General features: G+C 44.9%; 1 protein-coding gene across 8 annotated transcripts in view; it reads right to left on the minus strand.

Annotated features, from left to right (window-relative positions):
• Nucleotides 1–20915, minus strand: part of tcf7l2 (transcription factor 7 like 2) — a 59976-nt gene that overhangs the window by 11858 nt on the left and 27203 nt on the right. For all 8 annotated transcript variants that reach the window (XM_071528416.1, XM_071528414.1, XM_071528415.1 and 5 more), the window contains 3 exons: nt 5293–5425; nt 2034–2136; nt 893–979 (listed from right to left, as the gene is read on the minus strand). In XM_071528416.1, coding sequence (XP_071384517.1) covers nt 893–979; nt 2034–2136; nt 5293–5425 — 323 coding nt within the window. The remainder of the gene's footprint in view (nt 1–892; nt 980–2033; nt 2137–5292; nt 5426–20915) is intronic.

Raw genomic sequence — 20915 nt, forward strand, 5'->3', positions numbered from 1 at the left:
ACATGATCCATCAATGTCACAGAGGTCTAAACATGCCGCCCTCAGGAGCTGCTTTTCCAATCAGGCTGTAATTAAACTGAAGCTTGGCCTCATCCCTAGACTCTACACCAGCCCCTTCCAAAGTCCCCAGCTTGTACAGGGGAGGGGGGGTGAGGGGGGTGGAGGGAGGGGAGAGGGAGGGAGCCTGTTTTTCTTTTTTCGTGTTGTTGCTCTTTTGGCCACTCCGAGCCTACAAATCATGAGCTTTTCGTCATCCGCAATTAATTCTTTCTACTGCCCACACAATATAGAGGACCTGTGTCCCTCAGGGGAACAATAAGCAGTTTAACGCCAATTGACAAACAGACACACATGCACACAAAATGGCAACAAACACACATACCCCCATGGGTGCACTTAAGTCCAGAGCAGCACTTGAGCTGGACCCTAATGGGCTGGACCAAAGCACTAGCCAAGTGTCAGGCCCCAGCTTATATCATCTAGTCCCCTTCAAAGTGTTGCTATGTTTGTTTATCTGTCTGGCTGCTCAAACTCACAGCAAGGACATGCCCCAACTCATTTCAACTCATCTGCCTGACATGCAGTGGGGGTAAACGTTCTTCAGGGGCCTCATTAGAAAATGATAAATATAATTAATATTTGAGCATGCTAGCTGGAGCCCACGCTGGAGAATTGGCCTTTTGAACACAGAGATGGGGAGTGTGAGCTCTCCTTAAGGGAAAAGTTGCTGCACGGTGTCTCTGTATGTGTGAGTGTGTGTGTGTGTGTGTGTGTGTGTGATGCCTGCGCACTGGCCTCACAGCTTACACACACACACAAACACACACACTTGCATGAGAGAGGGAGAGTGTGTGTGTGTGTCTGTGTGTTTATCTCCTAAGGCTCAACTCACCTTGACATGGATGCGTTGACAGTGAGCGCAGTTGGGTAGGGGTGTCTAAAACCCCCTGTTGTGATTGGATAAACAGGTTGACCTTGCCTGGGAAGGGGGAAGAAAAGAAGAAAGGAGAGAAGGTAAAGGAACAGGGTTGATGGAAGAGGAGAAGGTAAAGCCCTCTGTATCTCTCCTCTGCCCATCGTGGGCCTCTTTATTCTCATTTGATCAGGACAAAAATCTAGGGGATTGCAGAGCGCAGATCAAAGGGAAGAAAACTCTGAACAATTTGAATGCCACAAATCTTGATAGGAATGGCTAATTAAATTTCATAACCCTTCGCTCGGTGTCGACAGAGTGGGGCCCCCTTCCTCCCCAAGCTGGAACTAGGTGTTTTGTTGTGATAATTAAAGACGAAGCGCGGGTCTCTTTAATGGAGCCATCACGCTAATTGAGGTCTACACATCCAAAGACAAACAATAATGAATGTAAATTTATACCAAAATAAAGTGCAGCAAATCAAAGGGCGCCGTGGCTGCGCTCGGGGCCTCTCTCGGTATTTAGATCGCGGTGAGAAAACATTAAATTAACAGAGCTTAATTTGTAGCCTTTTGTCATATTAACAAGTGTTGACAAGAGTTACCAGGGGAGAGCCCCCGTGTGGAATTGTGGGTAAAATACGGGCAATCACGGTTCATTACTCTAATTGGACCATACAGAGACATGCAAAATAGCATTCGCCACAAAGAGGCAAGTTGGGGTTGGTGGGGGCCTGAGGAAGCAGCACTGGGCTTCTGTGGTCCAGGAGCCAGTGCATTACTAGAATGAAGAAAGTTAAGGTAGATCTCTGCCCTTGTGGTTACCAGGACTCTAACACAGACAGAGGACCCAAATGGGGACAAGTGGAGACAGAGACAGCTTCCATAATTGACTTTGTAAACATAAAAAACAACATATTACTGCTGCTGGGTACACATGTAAGGCGATACCTGCTTTTATCATTTTCATCATTTGTTCTTTCATGATTTGGATGTTCGCTTGATATACGATTTACATGCATTAGTCATGCTGTCATCTCATTCTGTGAGTGTCGCTGGCCTTTTCACACAACTGATAAGTGAATACAGTATGAAGAGTAATAAAAAAGGGGTTTGCTTACTGTGGTACTAACCATCCTAGCGGATGGGGGATCTGGCCGACAGTGCCAGGCGACAGTGGGTAATAAGGAGATATGTCTGGAGGATGTGGAGGCCTTGGGATTCCTGTGGAAGAAAGAAGATGGTTGGAGCATAAAGAGGCGGGTGGGAGGGGCAGAGGAGGTGGACAGACAAGACGGCGACAGAGGGAGAACCAAATCTCCATCAGCGCTGAATTTGTTCTTTGTGAGAGAGTTTCGCATCTGAACAGGGCAGACATCACAGGAGCGTAGATGGGAGGAAGAGGAGGAGGAAGAGGGCTTGTGCTCACATGTACACAGTGCTAAATCACACTTCCTGATCAAAGGGCTTTGAGGCGGCGGTGGCACAACGTGTTGGAAGAGGCAGAGGGGAGAGAGGTGAGGAAAAAACACCAACACGATTCTTGTCACGTTTGTCTAGTGAATCAGAGGATTAACAATGGAAAATGATTGAGGTTTTAGAAGTGAACAAAACACAATAATATAATTAGAGCTATTCCCTGTGATCAGAGAGCTGCTACATTTAGTTTACACTGGCATACTGACTGGATGAATATGGATTTTGCCTGACATCGTATAAGTGAATAAGAAATTAGAAATATGTATAGTTACGTGAGTATCAGTTATATATTATGGGCTGAACTCCTTTAGACATGACTGTCAGCACCATTTAAACTGCAATCCTTTTCAAGTTAAAGTCAATACTTTTGCATGTGACTCAAATTAATGGGTGACTACTTGAATAGCTAAATGCAGCTATTAATATTACTGTTTAACAGCATGTATTTTGACACAGTTATGACAATGTGAAGCAGGACGAGTGCAGTATTTAAAGGGTCCTTGGTCTCCGTTTACTTAAGAGATTCCAATGGTCCAACTCATCCTCAAATTTAACAAGAATAAAAAAAAGACAGCAAATGGTTTGTTATCCCCCTGCTGACGAACGATGACAGAGACGTCCAACTTAAGGACAGCTCTCGTCGAGGGCATCGCTAAACGATCACAGAGTCCACAGCGTCGCCTTCACTTTCCGTGGCAGCTGACAAGCAAAGAAACTGCATCAACAAGCCGTTCTGAATAAACGCCTTGAAAAGGTCTTGTACACAGCCTGTTTTAAAAATAACTTTCCCTCTCATGACAGACTTGAAACAGGGAACACTAGATGAGTGTTGGAGCGCAGCAGGGAAGTGTGTGCGTTCGGTGGCCCAGGAACAGGGGGACTTTCATTTTGGCTGGTGCCTGTTTTTTTCCCCCCACAGCTGGATTTGCCGGTGCAGCTGTTGTTGCGGAGTAGTCTTTTGGCCGGTGCCACCGTGGCCAAAGTAGAGCCAGTTGAGCACTTCTGCAGAGTTGATCTTGTCCTCACGGATCAGCACTTGGCCGGTGTTGGTGGTCACACCCAAAGTCCCACAGCTGAACCAGGTATCCAGAAATTTGCCTCATGAGGGGGTTTCCGACATTGATGGACAACAGTGCCTTTGGAACCGTTTGTGTGTCCAAGTAGACGACTTTACTTAAAAAAAAAAAAAAAAGCCTTACAGTTATCTTGGATTAAAAAAAGCCTTCCAGTTAGCTGTTCTAACTGAGGCGAGTTCTATTAAAAGGAAAGCCTCACCAACATTATCCCATCGCCACCCAGTGCTCAAATCCTAATATAGCTCATTAATTAATTAAACACTAAACTCAATTAAGCAGCACCATTAAGCACTACATTAAACAGCAGATGGCTCATTATTTCCCCTTTGTAAGGACCATTATAATAAGAGAACATTATTACCTAAAAACACTAACTAAATCAACCAGAGACCGTTGAAAAGCATGAAATTATTCACTGCACTGTAAACACATTAACCTGAAAGGATGTGCTGAACAATAGCAGCAGAATGAAATGCTTGGTCAAGATGCTCGTGGAAAGGGATGAAATTGCCTAAAAAAGTATGCTGAATGGTTTTTCGGAGAAGGGGGTGTGGGCAGACTCTCACCCTTTAAACCTGCTGTGTTGGAGAACGGGGAGAAAACTCTGAATCTCCAGGATCAACAGGCTGCAGAGACACAACCACAGTTCTAGCAGGGACAGAGGACCCAGCGGCTCGGTGATCAATCGAAAACCTGTTTTCATCAAGCAGGCATCTGATAGCTACACACCGCTCAGCAGGCCGTGTCTTCCATTTTGTGCATTGAGGATTTTTTTTCCAGATTCCAGATGGACAGGCTTTTTTTCCCCCCACCTCCCCAAGTCCTTAAGTGAAGAGCTGGTGGCTGCTGTGTGTTTATTTCTCTCTGGTATTTAGATGTGAAGACCTCCGACCACAGTGGCTGTCGTGTTTGAGTCTTGAGGAAGTGGAGTTGCGGTCATGAGAAGTGTTGACTGCCTGCTAAATTCCATGTTTTCTGTGAGGTTTATGAGCCGTTGTTCTGGGTTTTGTTTCTGAATGTAAGGCCATTTACCACCAAAAAAGCCAAACCATTTTAATTATCAATATAGTGAAATCAATCAGTAACAGATGAAAGCAGCAATAGTCAGCAGGAGGCATTTGAACTGCCTACTGTCCTGCCAGAATCACCATGATATATTAAACATAACCAATGGAGTCATTATTTAAGCCAATTAATGTGTTAATTAGCAAACATTTCTGTCTACATACTTATCTTCACATAACACATGGGTGGTATTAATATGAACTCTGTATCTTAAAGCATTAAGGAGTTACAGTAGTTTCAACAAAATCAGTTTTTGCTCATAAATATGCAAATGTATGCAGCAAGGTGCTTCAAAATCTAATCAGATCATTAACTCTACAAGGGGAACCTGTGGTGTCAGTAAGTTTCTATCATGTATGGTTCCTGAGTTATTGTGTTCACAACAATGTGTCGACATACAGACAGACACCGTGATGACACACTGTCCATGCCATGGAGGTGGGACATAATAAAACATTTACACACCATCAGTGAAAATACAGTTTCCAGGGGCTGAAGTCCTTAAGGAGAGTTGCTTTTGTTTTTAAATTTCATCTACTTTTCTTCACCAGCAGCTTATCCGGATGTTGAGAAAAGGCTTCAGCATTTTCATTCAGATACCCTGAAATCCTTGTATGTGTCGATGGCATTTTTAGCACTAATTGACTGGCACGCTGCTAACACAAATGCTATTTTGCCAACACGACACTTTTTGGCTACCTGAAGCCAATCAATATAAACACACAAGGGAAAAGGGGGGCGCTGTGTGCTTTAGTCCTACCTGTTTTGGGGTCCACGTCTGTTTGTAGGTGGGGTGGGGGGTTCCCCGGTGTGAAGTGCTCATTGCTGTAGGTGATCAGAGGCGTGAGTGGGTGCACATGGTGAGGGTGCTGTACCACTGGAACCTTATTAGACTGATAGAGAAAAAAGAGGGGAACAGAGAGAGAGAGAGAGAGAGAGAGAGCAGGGAAGAGAAAAAAAAAGGCCAGGGTGTTAATATTTGGGTTAGGGGTAAGAGATTGCAGGCGCCTGCCACAGAATTACAACTTGGCTTGAACGCTCTCGCAAGGAGAGCTATCAAATTCTGGGTACTGCCGGGGCGCCAAACCGCCAAGCCACAGTGAAAATAGTGTGGTTTGTAATTAAGAACACTTCTGTGGTGTCACCCTGGAATCCAGTAATACAATCTAAGAGGCTTGGGGGGCCCGCCAATTCACATTTGGAGCTGGTGTGTGATGAGCCACTTTTAACCGCGGTTGCGGTGATCGATCATCTGCAAACCACCAAATCAAGGCAGCGCGTGTAAATCCACATTCATTAGCAGCGCCAGTCAGCGCTTTGCTCTGCTCTCCTCTCCTCCTCCCCGGCTTCCTTCTCCCTCCTCCTAGTCTCCCCTCCTCCCCTGCTCTTCCCTCATCTATCCCCCCAGGGCCCGGTTCATGGAGGGTTGGGGTGTATTGTAATAAAAGGGTTAGGAGAGAGGAGGTGGGAGGTGGGGTTGAAAATCCATTTCTGCATTTTTGCCAAATTAGTTTTAGCTATGTAATCTTCTCTTTGTGCTCCTAAGTGGTGCAGGCCCCCTTTTTTCAATTACCCAAAGATTACAGTGGAGCTTTAGGGGTGTGCTGCCGTGGGCCCCTGTGTTAACCGGAGCTCAGCCCCTCTCATCAGGCCAGGCTGGGACAGACACTAATACACACACAGTCCCCAACCACAAGATAACCAGATTAGAGCTCTGCTGTAGATTAGGCTGGTGGCAGAGGCTGCTCTCGCCTCTTTACCCACATATCCTTATCCTGCCCTCAGCAGCCAAAGAAGCAGCACTAATCAGGCTTATCATAACATGGATGATATGTTCAGGGGGAGAGGAGGAGACGGCAAACTGCTTGCTTGTGTGTGTGTGTGTGTGTGTATGTGTGTGTGTGTTCAATCTGCTCTCTCATAGGCCACACACCCTCATTAGCTACCATAACCCATGCAAGAAAATGAAAAAAAAAAGGATTGACTGTGGCACATTTCCAACAGACTTTGAAAAACATTAATGGGACTAGATGTTGGCAGGGGGGCATACATACATAAGATGCTCAGTTGCCCGATGCTCATTGACTATACAAATGCTAAGCTGTGGGCCCAGGGTGAGACAAATGTGAGCAGGGCTTAATGCTGGAAACTAATCATCTACACAGGCTGAAGTTAATATCGGCGGTAAATGCACCCGTGTGGGAGCCTAACACACCAGCAGTCCACCCAGTGCCCCGCGCTAAATTTTCGGTGGGTAGTTAAAGCTGTCTATCTGTATGGTCCATACAAGCCCGGCCATCTAGCCCTCTATCCTCCAGTGGGGGGGGAGAGAGGGAGGGAGGGAGGGGGAGGTGGGGGGGTGGGGGGGCATTCCCTATTGCCATGGTCCCAATGAAAGATTAATGAACCCCAGCAGAACTCCAGGGAGGCAGAGAGACTCCTGGGACTCATTCACAGCCCTGAGCTGAAAAGGCTGGGGAGGAGAGGGGGGTGGGGGCGTGTGTGTGTGTGTGTGTGTGTGTGTGTGTGTGTGTGTGTGTGTGTGCGTACGGGGTGAGGGGGTGGGTGGGGGGTTGTTGGTGGAAAAGGACTCGTTAAAAAGAAACACAAACCAAGGCATTCCTCATCCCGTATAGGCTCCTGATCTGATCTGCACATCTAGAATAGAGGGATGAAAAAAAAAAACAGAAAAGAACTGGTGGAAAACAATTGGGATGGGGGTTATGACAGCTGCCAAATGCAGCTGATGAGTCGGCAGCTGAATGCCGGTGATGCCCTTCTCTCTGTCTCTCTCTCCCTCTCTTTCTCTGTTGTCCCCTCGCTCTCTCGCTCCCCTCCTACAACCTCCTCCTTCGCGACTCCCCGCTCCTCCCTTCGGTAATGATGTGAAAGAATGTTGTCAATTCTCTCGGCGCTGAAAGGCTTTAGTGGCCATTTAAATGAGTTCTTTTGTCCAGGGGCCCCGGCCATTGAGAAGACAGTTCAAAATGCCCATCCACTGAGTCCACATTTAGACAGAGGGTGTGAGAGAGAGGGTGTGTATGTGTCTGTGTGTGTGTGTGTGTGTGTGTGTGTGTGTGTGTGAGAGAGAGAGAGGGAGAGAGAGAGAGAGGGAGAGAGAGAGAGAGAAGCCAACCGATTTACATCATAGTCACTTGTGGTCTAACAGTGTGCTCTTTTTTTTCCTGAAAAGCCCAGAGTGAGGCAAATAGCAACAGGCTGGACAGACTGCTGCCGCCACTGTCTGGCCTCCATCCACTACAGACTGCAACTGCATGTGAAGAAAAGAAAGGAGGCATTAGAACCTCAAGTAAAGGTGATGGATCTGTTGCTGGCTCGCTGCTTTGCAAGGAAAGGCAGACCGTCTAATGAACTGTCATCTTCCTCTCTTTCTCTCTCTCTCTTTCGCAAACACACCTTTAATCATTTTACATTCCTTTAGCAGACTTTCCTTTGAGTTCGTCTCTGCTGATATGGGTGAAAACTCCAGAAGCCGTAGCCGGCCATGGCCCCATAATCCACAAGTCAAGCTCACACCTACTACTGTAGATACACACACAGTCGCCCCGTGCTCACCCAAGCTGACATGGGTTCCCTGTGGTCAGTCGCCCCTCAATCGCCTCCCAAACCAGAGTTTACGTGCCATGTGATCACTGCACATGCACAAACATCCGCTTTGTCCCCCGCTGACGTCCAGCCAGGAGCCTGTGGTCCCTGTGGAAAGGAGGCCCAGCACCTGCCTGGACCGCCCCGGGACAATGCGGCCCGGAGACTCCTCTGGCAGGCTGCTGGGTACTTCAGCCGCACGGAGCCCAGAGAGCAGGGCCAAACAAAAGCAGGCGACGTGGGAGGCTTTACTCTCTATGTTCCACAAAAAGCCAGGGGAAGAGAAAGAACATTTCCTGCCCCCCACTCCCCCCCCCCCCCCTCACTTGCATCCTTCCCACCACCTCCCTCATTTCAACAAACAGAAGTATAGTAGGGAGACAGACGTACAAACGTACACACAGCTATGGTGCAATAGCAGTGTCCAGGTTTTTGGCCTTGATCAGATGATTTAAAGCCTCCACCAGAGATTTCATGTCTCCAAAGGACCGAAGCCGCTGAAGGAAAACTTAAGTACAAGAGCACACTCGTGTACAAACATCAATGAACACACCGACTGTTTTACCATGCAACCAAGCAAGGCCAGTGGTATGCAGTGTAGGCGGTGCACTGAAGTGCCCTAGTGCAGCAGACACAAACGGTATCAGTGTTTGCCACCTCTGCTCATGTTGCTATTGATATTGTGCCTCATTTCTATTCTATTCTATTCTATTCTATTCCTGCAGGTCCACTGGCCATGGATAGCTGGGAAACACCATTTTTTAATTCTATCTCAAAACAACCTAAGCTTAGCTCTAAAAGTCTGAAAGCTTTTTTTTGCGAGCCGCAGTGCTGGAATGAGTTGAATATTGCGTAAATATGTTAAATATTTGCTATACTAGCCAGTGACTGATGCTTTTTTGCCATCGTGTGAAAAGAGCCTTCCAGAAGTGGACAAATGAATGGCTGTCTCTGAGCTGCTTCAAGTCAGACCTCTGGGGGGGAAACAGGAGCAAGAAGGGGAGGGGGGGGGTTTGAGAAAGTGACAGCAGGACAGAGTGAGACAAAGGGAGGGAGAGAGAGAGGTGGAGGCCGGACAGGAAAAAGCTGTTGGCCTTGCATTTCCGCCTGGTGGCACCTCGCAGGGCCAATTTGAGGCCTAAATGTGAAGGTGGCGACCTTGCAGGCCCAGGGGGTGGGGTGTGGGGGGCTGGAGGCCCCGCGAGCCTCTCCCTCTGCTTTATGTCATGATATGATGAGTTGTCACAACGGCTTGCGGGGCGCTAATGAGCTGTAGTGAGGTTGGGGCAGGAGAGGGGGCCGGGGAGGGAGACACAGACAGAGAGAGAGAGAGACACAGAGAGAGAGGGACAGAGAGAGAGAGAGAGAGAGAGAGATGGGGGGCTGACAGTGCAGTGATGGATTGGGGTCCTCTCAGGCCCACGAATTCCAAAGCAAGCAGAAAAAGCTGCCAGAGCGCCCTGAGCCTCTCCCCAGAACGTGCCAGTGGCCCACGTCCAAGGCACATGGAGTGACACCATGCAGAAAACACACACACACACACACACACACACACACACACACACACACACAGAATGCAAGGGAAAGTGTCAAAGCGAGAAGGAATGATTTGTGTTTGTGTGGGTATGTGAGGGTGCGTGCACACTATTTGATTAGAGCAGAAACAAAAGGACAAACTGTGCTGCCATTGGTGTGACACCGTTCTAATGAATCATCCAGTACCATAAGATGTTGTCCTGATGAAATCTGTTTACATAGAAGATTGCCGTTTTCCTTGGGGAGGTGTAGAGTGCCCCCTCCAGGCTAAAGATCCTCATCTCCAAGCAAACCCCATATTACACCAACCAGCATCCACACACACACACTCACCCTATTGCTGCTAGCACTCAGTCACATCATCAGATTGGATTCAAACAGACAATCTAAAGGAATACTTAGAGATTAATGGCAATGGAATATGAAATGCTCCAACAAATTAGAGGCTTATCAGAGTCACGATCCTCCAGTATATCTCACTGATTAAAAAAAAAAAAAGAAAGAAAACCCACTACATTTCAGAAATTACATTTCTTGGTTAATCAGGGGGAAACTCCACAATATTAAGAACCTGGGAATTGTAAAGGGGGGGGGGGGATTTAAAAAGCAGATATGGAGGTGTTGATCAGTTTTCTCTTGCAGAGAGATAAGTCTCTGAGGGCAAGGGGCTCCCGAGACCACAGTATATTTAAAAGTTAATCTATTCACTTTGCTGCAGTGACATGCCGACTGCTTGATCAGAGCATCGAACAAAAATATTATGTGGGCCAGAGCCTTTGCTCCCCTTCCTCCTTCTCTCTTCACTAGCACTCAAGTCATTCGTCACCATTTATATTTGCTTCCCATCTTTGATAGTCGGCACATCAAATAGAATTGTAGAAAGGACACGTTCGGATATGTCGCAGATAAATAAAGTGCGCACAAATAGCTTAAATATGAAGTGGTATTTGGTAGAACTGTTGTATTCTGTAAAGCACAAATCAGCTCTTACACACACGTGTGTTAAAGCTTTTCCTTTTCAATGTAAACAGCCTCTTGAGCTCTCATACCTGAGTTAAAGGGGCTTCTCTAAGAGGTGATACTGTACCACAGTGTTAAGAGCTACACTGAATTCTGCCTTTTGAAATGCAATCAGCCCCTCAGAATTTCAGTTGAAAGCCAGGCAATTAAGAATTTGAATTGGATGGCAACATTAACAAAGGAATATGTTAATCTGTGAGGTTATTGAAATCTTATTTTACATTTCATGGTTAAGACATGAGCCTGATCAAATGATGCTTTGTTAAGTAAATAATATTGCTCTCAAGAGAAATGTGTCTTTTGAAAAATAACTTTTTTAATTAAATTATTTGCAGTGTTTGTAATTTAGATTATTTAGGCCTCAAATTAAGATTATGATGAAAAATGTAAACAATTTTAAACTGAATGACACTGACAACAGTCCATGGGGCATCAATCTTGTCATCAAGATGTTAGCCTAATTTCTTGGTGTGAGAGATTAGCATACATATAGAATATGATTAACACACACACCAATAATGAACGCTGCAAACACACACACACACACACACACACACACACACACACACACAAACTGATATATTGCAGTCATACGTGAAATGTGAGAAAGATTTCAGTCAGACTTAAAAAGCAGATGACCATCAGTGCCTCAACCCAAATACCTCCCCCCTCCCTTCCCCTAACAACCAACCACCACCACCACAGCACCACAACAACCTGTCAGCGTAATGCTAAAAGCTCCTGTGGTAAGAAAAGCAGGAACAGGGAAGAGAGTCAGAGACAGTGAAGAGCGTGAGAGAAGCAGGGGAGTGCTGCGTTACTCACCCAGCTGCTCAGATTGAGGTGCCAGCAGCCCACCTGCTGGAGGAGCGAGAGCCCGGGGCCCAGGACTCCTGCCTTGGCTCCCGTCTCCTCCGGCCCGGCTGGAGCTCCGTCCCGCGGGTACATGACCCCCTCGGTCCCACCCCCGCCCCCGTCTCCTCCTTCCACCTGGCCCCCCAGCTCCTCCTTCCCCCTCTACGCCGGGGAAAAGCCCTCCTGCTCCTCTTAGCCGCTTCTCCCCGACACTTCTCCTCCTTCTTTGTCTGTTTCTGCCCTGGCTCCTTCCTCCGCGGTGCGCGAGTGTGTAGCTGGGCATGTGTGTGTGTGCGGGAGTGTGTGTGCTTGCGTGTTTATCGTCCCCCTCTCAGTCCCGGTGGTGCCGTGGCTGGCCGACCATTGTTCCCCCAGGTTTTGTCATTAGAGAGCGTATATATCTCTTGAGGGGGTCTACAGCAGGCTCAGGGTCTGAGGCCTAGTCTTCCTGTACACACACACAATCACTACAACCCCCCCATCCACCCACCTCCATCCTCCAAAAAAAAAAAAAAAAAAAAAAAATACCCCCAGAATCCTTCACTCCAACCACAGAAGCCCCCTTGCTCTCAGCGGCCAGCAGTCTCCTCTTCTTTCTCAGGGAAAGTTTTGATGCCGGTGACAAGAAGCACAAGAAGTGAGAGCCAGAAAGTGGACAGAGAGAAGGAAAAAATGAGTGTGTGCAGCTTTTCAGCACTGCAGCAGTCTTCCCACTAGCAATACTCCAGAAAAAAAAAATATATATATATACACACACACACAAACACACAAAAAAATCAGTTATTACCCAAATCCCGGCTGTACACTAGGTCTGTGCATGTGTGTGTGTGTGTGTGTGTGTGTGTTTCTTAGAATATGTGTGTGTATGTGTGTGGGCTCTGCTGTGCCTCCAGGATGCCCAGAGACGAACTGGCAGCTTGAAAAGCTTTGGCTACAAGGTAAAGCGAGCAAGGCGAGAGAAGGAGACAAAGAGGGAGAGAGCAGGAGAGGGAGAGAGATAGAAGGGAAAAAAAAGGAACAAGACACAACAACATCCACAAAGGGAGGGCAGGCTCAGCAAAGTGTGGCCAACAGTCACTTATCTGTGTGATGCTGACAGTCCCCTCTCCAACCCCACTTTCCGGGGGGGAAACGGGGGAGAAGGGGGGGGAGAGAAAAAGTCTCGTCTTCACTTTGACATGGACGTGGCACCTACTTGCGGTCTCTCTTTCTTTTTTTTTTGTTCTTCCTCCCCCCTTTTTCTAAACAATACCTGAGAGTGGAGAGCAATTCTTCTGTTAACTCTCCCTGAACTCTCGCCCCTGTTCCAAGGTTCATGTGAACAAGGCCTCCAGCCCCTCCTCGCCATCCTGCACTGCCCATTCCCTTTCTCCGCAACTACTTCACCTTCAGATTCATTCTTCTGCAGAATATTAAAGTCCCACGATAAGCTTTACACGGCTAGGGCTTTTTTTTTTTTTTTTTTTAACAAGCACAAAGAAATTCAGGAGATCTGTTGACCATCAGTGTAAACACACAGACAAGGTGCATGAAAAGGGAATTCCATCAAACAAACATGACTTTTAGTTTGTCATTCTGCAAAAGCACTAAGAACATTTTCCTAAAATTTGCCACGTTTTGTTTCCTTTTTTTTATAAGTGAAATGAGCCTTCAAGAAAAAGGAAAAAAGCAATATTGTAAAATCAATGAATTGCTTTGCCTGAGATGGTTGAAAGGAAAATTTGTACTTAGATTAAACATTTAGTGTTAGGGAAATATAATATAGATGCTTAACATGGGAAGAGGAAGAAAACAGTGAAACACAGAATTTAAAAATTTGTTCAACCATCTCACACAAAGCAATTCAATTATTTCATAGGATTATTATTTCCCTAACCCTAACCCTATAACTTAAAATGCTCATAACTGAAAATGCAAAAAACAGAATAAACTATTAGAAAATGTAGGGATAATTTTTACGTAAGGACAACATAAAAACAATAAGTCTATCCCCCTTAAATAAATTCAACAGACCTCTAATTACCTGAACCTGATTAATGACTGTGAATAATGAAACATTTACAGGATAGATATTTCTGATTTCCCTCCAAGCATGGCAACATTTAACATTTTTTGATATTACCTAATGACAAAGAAAAAAACATTAGGGAAAATTTACAAAGAAATTAAATTGATGCAGTTTAGAAATTTGTTGGGAATAAATTAAACAAAAATATATATTTCAAAGTGAGGCCAAAAACAAACAAACAGGAGGATTAGTATTTCTCAGCTGCAATAAGACACAGTTCATTTTAAAAGTTGGCAACAGGAACAACTAAAAACCTAAGGGAGGCTTTTCTCTTAATACGCTGTTCCTTTCTTTTTCTGCTGTACTCATTCGCTCTGTCACTGTTAGGACCCTGCTCTTCCCCTGGCCTGCAGCAGGCAGTCCTGAGGCCCTTAATGCCAAAACAAAGCCCTGGGAATGTCCTTTACACAGCTCGGACAATAGCGCCGGGGCTCCAGCTTGACAAGTAAAAGAGCCCCGACAAGGCGGTGGCTAATTGCCTGCCCTCCCTCCATTCAGCCGGCCCGCCACACTCCTGCCATCTCCTTTTGTCCCACGTGCACTTTCTTAAGTAAACTGCCAGTTCGCCGGCAAGTGATGGACAGCTCCCAATCACCCAGCCACAATGGCATCAGCGCCACAAACACAAGAGAAGAGAGGGGGGGCAGAAAAAACTCTATCCCACTCCACTGTCTGAGGCGTTCGCACGAGACCAAAAAGTGTGCAAGAAAAGAAAGAAAAGGAAGAACAAAAAGTTTTTGTTTTTTTAAAAAAAAAAGGAAACGGAATGAACTGTGACCTTTACAATTTTTTTTCTCAGTTAAATTTAAACAATGCCAGACATGACAGTGAGTAGAAAATACTGTAAACACAGGTCCAACTTCAAAGTAATGGCCCCCTACTATGCAGCTTTTGTAACTACTATAGTAAAATTCTGTGATTTACAGAAATCAAATTTCATGAAAAAATTAAGATATTTAAAAATTAAATATGAACTGAAAATGTTAACAATGCTGTTTTCTTTTTAAATGCCAACATAAATGCAAAAATAGCAGGTACATTGTGAGGAACTACCAAACTCACTGAAATTTACACTAACAAATGTTCTTAATGCAGCAAATAATTTTGAAATGACTTAATAATAAATAATGGCATTTATTAATTATAATAAATATAATTGTCTTTACAATACAATAAAAGATAATGATATTTAGTTTGATGTCTTGGAATAATACACTCCTGTCAGGCTGTCAAGACAAAGCAATCAAACACTGCCTTTCATTATCCAAATTGTCAATCTGTCACTTAGCAACATAAGTGTTATAAATTGCCAAACGGAGCCCACAAAAATGTCCAAGAATTAATTCAATCAAAACATTATATTTAAAGCCAAACAACCACCAGAAATTAAAGCACAAATGTTATTAAAAATGTTGAAAAGTCTTACCATTTAAAAGAGCTGTATTTGGGATGCTGCTCGGTTCCTGGTTAAAACAAGCATGCTGGCACTCGTGGTAGTGCACAGACTCCAAGCAGACTCCCACCACCATGTCAGCCACTAATCCACTGGGGGGCAGCACCTCATCTACGGCAGCCCCTCGCTAACGCCCGATGGGTTAAGCCGATAAGAGAGCGGCCGGAGGACCGGGCGAGAGCCAAGGTATGCTGGAGCAACTTAGGATGGCAGCCTCCTCCAGGTCCCAGAGCGGAGAGCGGCAGCACCGGCAGCGGGCGGCCAGAGCAAGGCTGCTCACTCTCAGCCCCCTCATGCATTCAAACACACACTCAGGCTGCGCTGCTCTTCTCCGCGTCTGACCGGGAGTCCCTCTCTCCCCCTCGCCCATCTTCATATCCCCCCTAATAAGCTCTTTTGTGTCCATCTCTCTTTCTTTGATAAGTTGAAAGAACAACAAAAAGAGGGAGAGAAAGAGAGAGGCTTTCATTCAGCGGCTTGGCAGACATAAAGGTAGTGGAGTGCCGTCTATAGGAGTTGCCCTAACTTGGCTAAACTCAAGCAGCGGGGTGTCTCTCGTCATGTCACTAATCCCCAAAACTAGCCACGCTCCATTCACCGCTAGTCACACTAAATTAAATGCAAAATCAAAAACACAAACGCGGGGCAAAAAAGTGTCAGAAAAAAGGCTAGAGAAAGCAATCCGATCTGGGGCAAAGGGTGTGTGGCGTTGCGGCCACGTTGTCCCTCGGTCCTGCCCGTCGGTCGCCCCAATTTTTGATGTAGGAAGCCCCGGAAAATACAGCCACACAAAAGACAAAAAAACAGACATTTATCACCAAAAGAGCCTGTCACTGTGGTGGAGCTTTTGCACCTCCAACTCTCCTGCCTGAACTCTCTAAAGACAACTGAGAGGGGAAAAGGAGCCCCAACTCCAAAGTCAAACCTGCCAGACAACAAGCCAACAACAGCAGTTAAAACAATACCAAAAATACCAATAAATGAAAACAAGCCCAGTATGGTTTTCTGGAGAGCTGGCAATAGAAAATTCAACCCGGCCAACTGGTGGCTTGAAGAGAGGAAGCCCACTCTTAAAGCCGTGATCCGACCATCCACTATACCACCGCTGTGAGCCTTTTAACCACAGCAGAAAAAAATGACTATTGATCTTCAAATGGCGATAATTGAAAAGATCAAAAAGATTAAACAAAAATCGAGAATGTGCTGACTTACCATGTTATGCTCCTTTTTTGTTGCAAGTTTTTGTTTAAATAAAAAAAATATTCGCTCAAAGATGCAGCATTGGAAGTGTCAAATTTTTGTAGCCGTCTCTTGATCGTATTACTTCCGCAGTCCTGGTTTCCAATGCGTCTGAACTTTTTCCCTTTCTCTTTTATTTTGTTTGTGGTACCTTGCCTTTTTTTCCCTGCTTAAGACTTTAAAAGCCTTCAGCTCAGTAAAGCAGCACAAATTATCTTGCCACCTTGCTCAGCTCTGATGCTTTGGCCGCTAACTTTGGAAGGCCCTTTACTACTGCATCAAAATTAGCATTGTCAAAGCAGTTAATGAATATTAATATTGTATTTGTCATTGGAGCTGGCCCATTGCTGAACTCCAAGTCATCCATCAGGGACAAGATTAAGCACACAATTATTTCTGACTGACAGGGACCAAATCTGGAAGATTTTTTTTTTCCTCCAACAATTTAAAGAAAAAGACACAACATCATCTTAAGGTACCTCCCATGAGACGAGACAAGATTAATACACTTTTAATGAAGCAAGATTTCATTGTGCGTGAGCAGCAGGAACCTCAGGAAAAAAAGAGGGGAATATAGAAATATTTTGACTCACAATTTTAACCATTTTTTAAGGACTGAAATCACAAATTGCAAACAATTTTGATGACGGCAGCCCAAAATTATAATTCAAAGTATTCTCTTTTTTTTTTTTTTCCTTTTGATAGAATACAAAGGAATTATTCTCCTTGATTTTCTTTTTAAAAGGAGGTCTGGATTTGCTTTCTTACCTATGTTGGAACTGAAGAGAAATAAGATGTACAAGAGCTGCATTGTGAGCAACACTGGCACTAAATTTAACATGAAACATTCATTAAAAGCCTGGACCTCCGGTGCTCTCGGCGGAGCCCGGCGGAGCCCCGACCACTGAGGACCACACAGGCAGCCTCCATCAGCACCACCCGCTACCAGCGTTTCAGCTCCATCCAGGAGCTTTCTGCCTGCTCCGCCACCCGCTTCCAGCACAACAGCTTAACACCAGGAACCTTTTCCACGGCTCCGTCACACACGGCACTCCGTGCAATTTTCCCAACCTTTATCAAACACGTCACAGTACACAATTTTAAATCATTTCTAAATAATGATGACACTCCAATTTCTTGAGTAAAAATAATTTGCCGAACGGCCTAATAAATATAAATCTCTGATATCTTTGTAATATTTGCCTTAACCAATAGCATTCTTACCTGCACCTGTCTTGACAAATTAAGCAGATAGCATGCCATCTAGTTCACTACTCTCTTTCCCCAAAGCATCGCAGAAGCTTTTGCAAAGTTTTGAAAAGCAAACATGGAATGAACCCACTGGAATATCTTTTGTCTTCTCAGATATTGTAAGGAAATTTAGCTCAAGAGAAAGTCAAGCCTAGCAAGCGGCACCGGTCCTTTTCCCACCATTATTTGATCAGCGTTCTCCGTTCACCTCGCCGATTTCGGTCAGGGGAATGGCCAAATTCAAATCTTATTTAGGACACGTTAAGACTTATTTTCTGTCTGTCCCCTTCTCTAGAATAAGACTATAAAATAAAGTGAAAAGCGTTGAGGGGGGTGCACAAAAATGGCAGATGCGGGGCACTAATGCCAGCAGGCCAGTGAATTGGTGTGAGTCTGGGGGTCAAGCTGTGGGCTCACCTTGGAGCGTCGGGCCCCTGCCGACCACCCTGTTGGCTCCCTAATACCATTAGCAACCCTTAGATGAACATACTAAATTGAGCTTTTGTTCTCCAGGTGCCGATCCGGCTTCACCAACCCACTGGTATCATGGCTCCAAATACAGATGGTGGTGCTTTTACCAAAATGAATAGCGCGCCTCAGAAAGCGCTCCATTTTCCTAATTCAGACCGTCTCCAAAAGCCGTCGGCATCGCCGGAATTGTTTTCGGAGCGGCGTTCGCACTCAGAACTTTACACATCACTTTGGATTATTTTTATTAATTGAAATAAAAATGTAATCTATTAGTATATATACATATTTGCAATATATATAATATATTTTTACCATTACAATTTAGAAACTCATCCTCACAGGATCTCAAGCTCACTGAGGCTTTATAAACCAAAGAATCGGTCGTAACTAATGCTGAATTTAATAAAATTAAAACAAAGACAAACTTGACTAAATAACTGGAAGTAATTTCTGTATTTTATTACAATAATTTGAGCATTATTTTTTATTATTATTTTAAGAAATAAAATATTTTTGTGCTGCTAATTAGACCAAAGTAAAACAAGTTAATGAATAATGCCTTTATAATAACACAAACAAAATATCTACCCAGGGAAATATGGGATATTAAAAATCTGATTGCAAGGGAATGTTGGAAATTATAATTCTTATTAAACAAATTTCTCTTTTAATTGCAGTGACACAAGCACACAGCCTGATTAAGTGTTCACGCGAGGCTGTCTATGAAAACAGGCAGAGAACACAGAAGCCCACGGCGGCTTAATGCGAGTTGAGAGCCTAAAACAGGTCCAATCTAGGTGAGGAGGAGAGAAGGGAAGAGAGAGACGAGAGGGAGCAGAGCAGCCGGCTCTGTGGCCCAGCGTGATCACATCAGCGCTAGTATCAAATTAACTCTCCGACTTTGAAACTTATTGATCTGCTATTAAGACACTAGTGAACTTGATGAAGTGAGTGCTGTAGGTGACTCTGGGACTTCAAAGTCTCGCACCAGCCGCATAGAACAAGCCACTTTGATCCCCGCTCCGCTCCTCGGATCTGGAGAGGGGGCTTCAGAGGAACCCCCCAATTCCACTCTCCTCTCTTCTCCCACTCACCCGAGGCCCGGGCTTCAGCTCTCTCTTTCCCTTTCCACGTCTCCGGATGCCCCAAGAACCGGCAAAGCACTGGCACCGCACTACGTTCAATCGCGCTGCATTTTAGAGAACAGTCAGCAAGTCGAGAATACAGTAGTGTACAGTGGTGCAGATCTCCCTTCTGATTCACCGAGAAGAAAAAAAAAAACAACTTCCAACACGCACACACACACACACACAGACAGACAGACACGCACACAATGCAATATGATGTCAAAACATCACTGCTGAAATACAGCGGCCATCTAAATATATTGGCATTAAAATTCAGTGTTGATAAGAAGGGGATTCTTCATGCCAAATACGGCATGTAATAAGGTCGGGGATGAGAGAGACAATGCGGAGTGGTAGATAGCAGTGCTATTGTGTGGTGAATACATCCCCTTCTTCGCTTAAGGCAAGTCTTCCCACCAACATTACACAGTGTGTGCTGCCAATCACACCTGCCTTTTTTTCTCATTTTGTGCCACTGGGTGGAGGTAGTAGTTAATGTTTTCAACACGCACCATATCACTATAATATACTGAAATAGAAACAAATCAAGACCGGCCCACAGAAACACTAGCTCCTCTCCACCAGCTAAATCCATTATGGGACAAGCATAAAAAAAAAACCCAAGAAAACAAAAACTAAACTAACAAAAAAAATCCTCCTCTTCCTCCTCATTCTACTACAAGACGGCCTGCAGAATTGATTTCAACAAGCTCCACTGTAAACACTAGAGAAACAAGATCTCAGGTTCCCTCTCCACCGGGCTGCTAACCTAGCATGGCTGAGTAAAATAAATATTAACGGCTAAATTAATCATCGGCAGGACAGTGTTTGCGCTCAGGCTCCAGTGCTCACAGGCGGTGTGTGTGTGTGTGTGTGTGTGTGTGTGTGTGGTGTGTGTGTGAGCGTGTTTGCGCTTGGAGTGCCGGGGCTAAGCTGTGTCTGTTTAATTAAGAGGGGTAAAACAGATGACAAATGCGAGACAGTTAAACATTTAATGTGTGCTTATCTCCCCCCTCATTTATTTAGTTGGGAGAGATTCAGAGTGGGTGGCGTTTAAGAGTGATGCGCCGGGGAAACGCCGGTGGATTAGAACGCAGCTCCGTTCGCCGTGACAAGTCAGCAAGCAACACACAGCCATTTCCTGACAATTGTTTTGACGTTTTGCAACTTAATTCTGTTTGATGAGAAAGAAAGGGATTACGTGATAAATCAAATAAACACAAATGCGGATTCTGCTGCACAGCTGTTTGTGAGAATCAAAAAATTAAATGAGTTTCAACTTAAATGACACGGTGTCACTTAATTGGATATATTTTTAGCAGCACTGCCTGAATTGTCAATTTAAAAACACACAATTACAAATGCCACAGTATCAAAGGCCCAGTCTCTCCTTCATTTCACCTGACAAAGAGTTTAATTTTTTTTTTCTGAATGATCCGCATCTTATATCTGGTGTTGATGCACATTGCCTAGAGTCAATGTCAAATCCCAGCTCCAATAGTCCCGCAATAAATACAGAACGAACAGCGCCCGCGGCACACACATCCCTTTGCTCAACCCACTTGCAATATCTCACCAAAAGTTATCGCTTCCAATGTGACAATGTTAAAATGAAAAAAACAAAAAAAATTATATATTATATATATAAATATATACGGGTGGTGGGGGTTGGATGGGGGAAAGAGGAGCTGTAGCTAAAAAGCAAAAAGAAGGAGAGGGAGAAAAAGAAGAAAAGGAGGAGGAGGAGGTGGAGGAGA

Source organism: Centroberyx affinis, unplaced genomic scaffold (assembly GCF_046629955.1).
Source record: "Centroberyx affinis isolate AG114_WGS23_722 - 3 ecotype Tasmania unplaced genomic scaffold, CSIRO-AGI_Caff_v1 ptg001673l_1, whole genome shotgun sequence".
Classification (NCBI taxonomy): Eukaryota; Metazoa; Chordata; class Actinopteri; order Beryciformes; family Berycidae; genus Centroberyx; species Centroberyx affinis.